The 9,543-nt window shown below is 39.9% G+C and overlaps 1 protein-coding gene and 1 non-coding gene across 2 annotated transcripts; one reads left to right on the top strand and one right to left on the bottom strand.

The window, feature by feature from the left end:
- The first annotated feature begins 1,142 nt into the window (after positions 1–1,142).
- LOC149011518 (uncharacterized) lies at positions 1,143–1,499 on the top strand. The gene has a single exon (XM_089162685.1). The coding sequence runs from the start codon at positions 1,143–1,145 to the stop codon at positions 1,497–1,499; it is 357 nt and encodes a 118-aa protein (XP_089018811.1).
- Positions 1,500–2,680: 1,181 nt separating this feature from the next.
- On the bottom strand, positions 2,681–2,983 carry LOC149011519 (signal recognition particle RNA). Its single transcript, XR_016174896.1, has one exon.
- Between the last annotated feature and the right edge of the window lie 6,560 nt (positions 2,984–9,543).

The raw sequence follows: 9,543 nt of genomic DNA on the forward strand, positions 1-9,543 counted from the left end.
TAAATGAAGCATTTTTTATGAAATTAGTATGGGATTTTATGAATCAAGAAAACATGTGGAGGGCAATTTTGAAAGCTAAATACGGAGGTGATCAACGGAAAGAAAGGTTTGCTACCTGCCCTACTGACTCCCCCATTTGGAAAGCGATGAGTAGGTGGCTCAAATGGTTCAAAAAAATTGCAAGTTTATGGTAGGTAATGGAAAAATAATTTCTTCTGGAAGGATAATTGGATCGCAGTGGGAAAACGCCTTCTAGATGAAGCCACGGTCAAATTTTAAAATATATGATGAAAGAAAAAATATACAATTATGTTGATGACAATTATGAATGGCGATGGGATTGCTTTCAGCATCTCCTCCCATCAGAAATATGCACAAAAGTTCTAGAACATCCAACACCAAAGGAGGAGGAAGGGTGTGACATTTTTCTTTGGTAACCATTTCCAGATGGCTGCTTTTACATTAAAATGGCGTACCAGATGCTTGAGGCAGAGAAGGAGTCTATATTGAATCCAATATTCAATGAAAACTATTGGAAGAAACTATGGGACTCAAGATGCCAAATAGAATTTGTAATTTCTTGTGGATTCTCAATCACAATCAGCTGCTGTCAAATGTTAGATTAAGAAAAATGAAGCTTCAATCTCATGCATCATGCAGATTCTGTTTATGCGAATCAGAGAGTACACTTCACATTTTTAGAGATTGTTCATTTGCTCTTGGCATTTGGAATAGACTACTACCGAAGTCAATGCAGTCATGGTTCTTTAGGAGTAATCTGAAGGAATGGCTAAAGCTCAATATATGTAGAAAAAAGTCAAGGTTGGTACCCTAAAGAACCATGACAGAAAAATTGGTTTTGGAGAAATACAGAGAGCCATGAAGAAATTTTCACCATACTAGGAATTGGTGCAGAGTTTTGTTTAGACCTCATCAACCAAGTTAAATTGATGGGGGGGAACGAATAGAGAGGAAATAATAAAACCAAATGCCCTAGAAATGATGGTGGATGGATTAATCCGGACGAAGGATGGTTCAAAATAAATGTGGATGCATCACTATGCAAAGGAGAATACAGTTAGATAGGAGGTGTAATTCGAAACACAGAAGGCAGCTTCCTTGATGGATTCATGAAGTGAAAAATGAAGATGAATATTTTAGAAGCTGAATTGCAGGCGATCTTTGAAGGAATTAATGTTGCACGCGAAAAGAATTTCATGCGTTTATATGTGGAATCAGACTCTCTCAAAGCTATTGATCTGTTAGAGCCTAATGCAAGAATACAAGGGAAAGTAGCAAGAGTGGTGCATGCAATAAAGGAAGAAGTGGGAAGCTATGAAGGAATTAGATTCCAACATGCGTACCGGGAGTCCAACTACATTGCTGACTGGATCACAAAGAGACCGACTTCTTTAGAGGAACCTTCGCGATTCTTTCTGGATCCACCCCAAGAATTGGAGGAGATCCTACTTGCGGATAAGATTTGCATGCTTGAGTAGTTTTCTTTTTTAGGGTTGCTAAACCCCGTTTATTTGTTACCAAAAAAAAAAGGAATATGTTCACATATATTTACAAAAATAGGTAAATTATTGATAATGATATATATTTTTTTTTCAACAGAATAGAGGTAAATTAAAACATTAGTTAAAAATATATATATATATATACATGACTTCAACCATAAAAAGTCAGTTGCAAACCAATCGTAGTTAGTTACCTTATTAACTATAGACATTTTATTTACAATATAAAATCAAATAACAAAAATTGTAGAAGAAATAAAGAAACAAAGAATATAAAATCAAATAAAGAATAAAAAAAGATAAACAGTAAATAAATTGAGAAAGAGAAAGAGTACCTAATTGTGGAGAATATTTTTTTCCCAAATTTTCCTTAACCCACGCCTATAAAAAAGGAAGAAAAATAAATAGAAAGAAAAAAACGGAAGAGAACAATAGGAAGACAAGAGGAGAGATGAGAGATATGAGAGAATAAATAGGAATTGAGGAGTTAGTTTCTAATTAAGAATGACATTTTGAATATCTAATAAGATTTTTTTTTTCAAAAATTTTCTTTAACCGCGTTTATAGAAAGAAAAGAGAATAAATAGGAAGAAAAGATGTGAGAGAGAAGAGAGGGGAGAATAAATAGGGATTGAGGAATTAGTTTTTAACTAGAGATGACATTTATACCCATTATTTCACCTTTAAAATTTGTTGTCAATATTGAGGGGGGCCAAATAGTGACATTTCACATGTGAAAAAAAAAATGAAAAAATGAAGAAAACTAATATAAAAAGTGAAAAACTAAAGGAATTATTAAAAAATTTAAAATCCGGGGGTCCCCCCGGCCCCTTAGTGGGTCCACCCCTGCACCTTTGGATGTAGGTCATTTGACAGAATCAAGTAATCTTTGTTTTATGTGTGTGTTGTGTGTTTGATCCGTTGCGTATTTGGGTTTATTCCCAACAATGGTCATTATATCCATTTCAGAAACTTTGAAAATATAATTATAGGCTTGGGCAGTTGATCATTTCATCCATGGCTTATGGTCATTTTATCCATTTTGGGAACTTTGAAAATAAAAATTATAGCCTTGGGTGTTATGGTCATTTTATTCATATGAGGTTGGGGGAAGTTGTCCCATTTGGAAGGATTCTTAGGAAATAAAATAAAAATACAAAAGTGATTGTCCGACTGGAGACACCTCTTGGGGCACAATGGGTTCAAGGCACAACAGCTTGTAATCCTTCCACCGTTAGGAGCGGGAGGTTATCGCTGCTCTGTGAAACCAGCCTGACGCATTGCCCTCCACTCTAAGAGCCATGAAGTCCAAGCCTTCGCCTAAACCACATGGCTCAACTCCTCACTTGGAACGGGCAAGCCAGAAACTGTACAATTGAATCCGACCCAGCAAGAGCTGTACCAGCGTCCAATCACCTTATTGCCCCCCTTGGTTACAAGCTCTCGCTACAGAGCTCGGCATTCAATCATTTGTAACATGACCTTATGGGATAACAACTTTAGATGAAGTTCCCAATGTGGGACTACACTGGAAGCATGATTGTTCTCTACAGCATTGGAATTGATCACTAAACAATAGATCTTTTTCAAATCCTAATAAAGATGGTATCCCACGCCTTCAATTTACCATTATTTTTATTCTTAAATTTGTTTAGGGTGAAATAGAACCATTATTGACCAGACGAGAAATTAATTTCTTTCCATTCACACAGAATCAAAGACCTCCTCGAAGATCAATACCTGCTTTAAACATCATCTCGCTTATATCGTTATGAATAAATATCGTTCACTAATGTTTAGCATAGTTGTACTATTTGATAAATAGTACTAAATTATATGAAGAAAAAAAAAGGATTTACATGAACCATACTGCATTGATATGGTACAAATATCAAAATTGTTTTGTACCGAATCAATAGAGTATGGTCAGAATCAATAGAAAATGGTTGTAATAGATACCACCAAACTATGTAATTGCTGTTTTAACTAATATGAAATTTATTTAGCATAAAAAATATAGAGTATGGTCATGGAACATATACCAGTACATTTAGTATAATGGCATAAAGTAAATTTATTCAGTGGCCTATCAATACCATATTAAATACTGATTTCATACCAAATTCCTTTTTCTTTTGGGTAAGATTTTCATATCGAATTGACACCCTTAAATTTTGAAGTACTTTTTCATATGAAAAATATTTTCATGCAACAGATGCAATCATCTTCCTTCCTGTCATTCCATCGACATGTTCCTTAGCGCCTATTAGAATGGTTTTTGTATTAGAACTTAATCTAACATCACTTTCGAGATAGGTGAGAATGAAAGTAGAAATTATGCAATCATTTAAATGATTGATGCAACTAGCTAAAAATGTATTGTCATATAAATTCTAATGAATAGTGTCTAATTATTATTTAGTAATGAATTGTATTTTGAAATTTGGAATAAAATAAATATATTAACGTAACTGATACGGAGAAATTATGATCAAACCTGGTTCATACCTGGTTCGACCCTCGACCCCGGTTGAGGCAGAGAGAACCGACTCGCTCCCGAGCGAACCGGATCCAGAAGATGGCTTGCTGAAGAAAAAAACTTATTCAGCTACAAGCACGCCCTAATCCTATTTATGGATTAGGGTAATTACCCTAATGATGGCAGACTCGAATTGACGGCTGCGGCTAATCATTATCGAAGGGATAATCATCGCATAACCTAAAGGGTTATCTCAGGAGTCCTCTACTAGTCCAAACTAGTAGGAGTCTATTGCTCAATGGATCTAACTGTTAAGATCCAACGACTACCCGAAGAAGGCTCAAGTGCATCCAACGAAGGAAATTCGAAGGTACACTCTATATAAACCTCACTACCATACGAGGTGAGGGGATCAAAAACACAGTCTGAGACTCAGGTTCAGATACATACTGATAGACTTAAACTATCAGTGGCTTACGATCTAGATCACCTTTCCCAGCTTCTTCATTCCTTAGCTCTGTGCTTCTAGCAGAGCCGTTTGTGATTAAGTCCATCAACTGACTTAGCCTTCGGAGGTGGACTCCTGACCCCCGCGGTCGGGCCACATCTAACGCTTTCGTTTTGCAGGTCATCACGAGGAGATCTAAAGGGCTGAGCAGATTTTGGACACATCATTTGGCGCCGTCTGTGGGAAACGACTTGAAAAGCCATGGTGACTAGATCAACAGCCGCTGCAGAGCGCAATTCCGGTGTTCAGATCCTTGGAGCAAATAATCCAGATATTCCCCACGGAAGCCAAAATCCTATCGAGGTAGATGATGGTCAGAGAGGACGTGATCCTCCTGATACATTCCAAGATCAATTGGATCAGGTAAAAATTCAACTTTTGGAGGTGAGCCAAGCACTCCGCCTGCTCACCAGACGAGTGGTTTTACCACAAGAACTGATCAACGCGATTCAGGGAGACGTGCGTTACCACGTGATCAAAGATTGGCTGAAGACTGGAATATCGGTCAGAATTTTCGTGAAGGAGACCGAGGACCTAGGGGGATTGACGATCAACCTAGGCAAGACGATCGGTTCGACAGACCGCAAGAGAGTACAACTGATTCAAATACAAGGTTGGATACAGGGTAAGAACTCACTCACCAACTGTCAGAAGAATCGTTCGCGATGATCGAGCAGTTCGCGACGAGCGGAATGTTCGGGAAGGACGGGCTGTTCGTGATGATCAGATAGCATGGGATGATCGTGTTAATTGAGGTCGTGATCATATTGTTGAAGATCACCCGACCTAGATTGGTCAGGAATTGGCCAACATCAATGAGAAATTAGGGCAGTTGGCTAAGGGTAGGATAGCTGAGGATATTTACTCAGTCATTCGGAAGACCCCCTTTGCCGAGCCAATTGCGGGATATCAGTTTCCCCATAACTTCCGTTTGCCTACCTTTTCTACATTCGATGGGTCCGGAGATCCAACAGCTCACATTGGCTATTACCAACAGACCATGGCAGTTTCAGGTAATTCTGATGAAATTTTATGCAGGGTTTTTGGTTCATCTCTAACTGGAGCAGCCCAAAAGTGGTTTTCAAACCTCCCCTCTGGAAGGATCGTAAACTTTGATGAATTGGCGCGCAAATTCATAGGGCGATTCCAAAGTGGAATACAGGTCAAGAAAACGAAGAAACCTTGTTTACTGTTAGACAAGGAAAGAACGAATCAATCAGAGAGTTTCTCAAAAGATTCAACAAAGTAACGATGGAGATAGAAAGTTTGGATGAGCAAGTAGCCAAAACTACTCTATTCACGGGACTCACTAATCGGAAACTCCTGGAGTTATTACTACAGGATATGCCTGCGACTTATGCTGAGTTGGTACGAGAGATGCCGGAAGCGAGCTGAAGTCATGGAGATTCTAGACGCGCGCCAAGGAGATAATAAAGTCTCCAATCGAGAACAGAAGGCTCCTGAGCAGAAGCAGAAGCCAAAGAAAAATGTTCGTGATCGGGTTGGAAAAGCTCAGGCTTGGCGCCAAAGGTCTCCCGGTAAAAGTGAGTATACTCCATTGAATGTTCCTCGGGCTGATATTTTAAATATCATCAAAAGAAAAAATATCTTGAAGTGGCCGCCTAAAATTCTTTTGAAACCCGGAGAGCAGCAGGATCGAGAAAAGTATTGCCGATTCCACAAGGACTATGGTCATTATACAAATGACTGTCGTCATCTGAAAGCAGATATTGAGAGATTAATATCTCAAGGACATTTGTCCAGTTTTGTTAGCGAGAAGGAGGGAGGAGCCACGTGAGCCACGCGCGGCTGCTCCTAAAAGGGATCGTTAGGTTAGTTCAGAACGATCAAGGGAGGCCCCGAAGTCTAAGAAGGGCAAGGAGGTGATTGAAGCTACTCGGTCACCGATCCTTACCATCTTCGGGGGACTAGAGCCCGAATCACTCCGGAGTTTGAAAACAAAATCCAAATTTGTTGGAACCGGAGAGACGCAGAAGCGAAAAAAGCTGAATGGTGAAGATTCTATCACCTTTAGCGAGGAGGACGAAAGAGATGTTTGTTTACCTCATGATGATGCCATAGTCATCAAGGTAGAGATTGCACGTCGGGAAGTGCATAGAGTTTTGGTTGATACACGGTCTGCAACTGACCTAATTTCTTACGAAGTGTATCAAAAATTGAAGGTGGATCAGGACTTGATGAAACCTTCATCCACACATCTATATGGTTTTGCAGGGTCATCTGCGGTGGCGGAAGGATCGGTCCAGTTGGACTTATCTATTGGAAGTTTTCTTAAGGAAATAACCGTCCGAATCAATTTTTTGGTGGTTCGGGAATTGTCAGCTTACAATATTATCCTCGGGCAACCATCTTTATCAAAGATAGGTGCTATTGTTTCGACAAAACACTTGAAGATAAAATTCCCGACTGATATGGGAATTGGTCAAGTCTCCTCTGACCAGAGGATCTCTCGGCAATGTTATGTTGCCTATTTAAAAGACAAGGAGGGCCCGAGGAAGGTAACTGCCCTACCTATAGAAGTTCGAGACGATCAGGAAGAAGCAGAGATACAAAGACCCGAACCAGTGGAGAAGCTGGAACAAATCCAGCTGTGTACCGAGGATGAGAAAAAGATTACTTATATCGGGTCTGAACAGCTAGAGGAATTTAAACATAAGTTGAAGTTATTTCTTCAACAGAATAAAGACGTATTTGCATGGTCTGCTGAAGACATGCCAGGAATCGATCGGGCTGTCGTAGAGCATAAACTCTGGATAGATCCTAAGGTGAAACCAGTGATACAGAAAAGGAGAAATTTCTCCATTGAAAAGTATGAAGCCATTCGTAGCGAAGTTGAAAAACTCAAGAATTCTGGTTTCATAGAACCAATTGAATGCCCAACTTGGTTGGCCAACGTAGTAATGGTAAAAAAGGCGAATGGGAAGTGGAGGATGTGTACAGACTACATAGATCTTAACAAGGCTTGCCCTAAAGATTGCTATCCGTTGCCTCGGATTGACCTCTTGATAGATGCGACTGCAGGATATGAAACTTTAAGTTTCATGGATGCCTACTCAGGGTATAATCAGATCCTTATGAATAAGGAGGATGAGAAGGTTATAGCTTTCATGACTGATCGAGAAAGCTATTATTATAAGGTCATGCCTTTTGGCCTGAAGAACGCAGGAGCAACATATCAGAGGGCCGTCAACAAGATTTTCAAAGAGCTGATAGGAAAGAATGTTGAAGCTTATGTTGACGACATGCTAGTGAAAAGCTTTACAAAAGCAAATTATATTGCAGATTTGACTGAGGTATTCTCAGTCCTGCAAAAGTATCAAATGAAGCTGAACCCAGAAAAGTGCGCCTTTGGAGTCTCCTCGGGCAAATTTTTGGGGTTCATGGTATCACAAAGAGGAATTGTGGCTAATCCTGCCAAAATACAAGCTCTGGTTGATATGGAGGCTCCCAAAACTGTTCGTGATTTGCTGTGTTTAACAGGAGAGTTGCTGCTTTGAATCGATTCATCTCCAAGTCTGGAGAAAAATGTTTGCCTTTCTTCAAGGCACTCAAAGACTTAAAGGGCAGCAAGGAAGCAAAATGGACCGAAGAGTGCCAGAAAGCTTTCGACGAGTTAAAAGAAGCACTTGGACTACCACCAATCTTGTCCAGACCAGAGAAGGGGGAAATATTACAGCTATATCTAGCGACGTCCCTTTCAACGGTCAGTGCAGTACTTGTTCGTGAAAAAGATAAAAAACAGTGGCTGATTTACTATGTAATCCACGTGTTGCTAGATGCGAAGACAAGATATTCGCAGATTGAGAAGCAGGCTCTGGCTCTCATGATGGCCGCCAGGAAGCTAAGGCCATATTTTCAGGCTCATCCAATTGAGGTATTTACAACTTTTCCTCTTATTCGATATGCTTTGAGATTTGCATTTGAAGCAAGTAATAACGAAGCAGAATATGAGGCTCTGATAGATGGACTTCGGTTGTCAAAAGCATTGTCTATTGCAGATGTTACTATTTATAGTGATTCTCAACTTATAGTCAACCAAGTCCAGGGGGAGTATGGTATTAAAGAACCACGCTTGCAGAAATATCGAGAGATAGTGCAGGCATTTCAAAACCAATTTCGGAATTTGAAGATATCTCAGATTTCGAGGAATGAAAATCCAGTGGCAGATGAGCTATCCCGACTAGCCAATGCCAAAGAAAAGAATCTAGACCCTTCGGTCTATATTGAAGAGATAACTTTCCCAAGTTATCATGAGAAAGAAATTTCTTATATTGAAGCAGAGCGTTGCTGGATGGATCCGATAATCGAGTATCTGAGAGATGACAAATTACCTGAGGATCCGAAAGTGGCAAAGTTGATCAAGATATGATCAGCTAGATTTGTCATTCAGAATGGGAGACTATACAAAAGATCTTATTCTGGACCCCTTATGAGATATATAGGCCCCGACGGAGCAAAATCAGCTTTGGATGAGGTTCATGAAGGAATTTGTGGAGCTCACGTGGACGAGCCCTGGCTCACAAAATTCTGAGACTTGGGTTATATTGGCCTAAGGTCCAAGAGGCTGCTATGGAATATGTTCGTCGGTGTGGTAACTGTCAAATTCATGCTACAGTATCATAGCGCCCGGCTGAAACCATGACTTCAATTCTATATCCCATTCCCTTTGCGATGTGGGGAATTGATATCATGGGCAAATTCACCAAGGCGTCAGGCGGACGGGAATATCTGATAGTAGCAATTGATTACTTCACGAGATGGGTTAAAGCCAGTGCACTGGCAGCAATTACTGAGAAAAAAGTGGAGAAATTTGTGCTTGAGTCAATCATATATCGCTTTGGGATTCCAAAGATTATCGTCACTGACCATGGTACTCAGTTCGGCTGTCCACAATTTGAGCAATTTTGCGGAACATATATGATCGAGCATCGTATGTCCTCAGTGGCATACCCCCAGAGCAATGGACAGGTAGAGGTTACAAACCGAACGCTACTGGAAGGAATAAAGAGAAG

This window comes from Hakea prostrata, chromosome 7, assembly GCF_041222555.1.
Source record: "Hakea prostrata isolate BN-2017 chromosome 7, UWA_Hpros_2, whole genome shotgun sequence".
Taxonomy (NCBI): Eukaryota; Viridiplantae; Streptophyta; class Magnoliopsida; order Proteales; family Proteaceae; genus Hakea; species Hakea prostrata.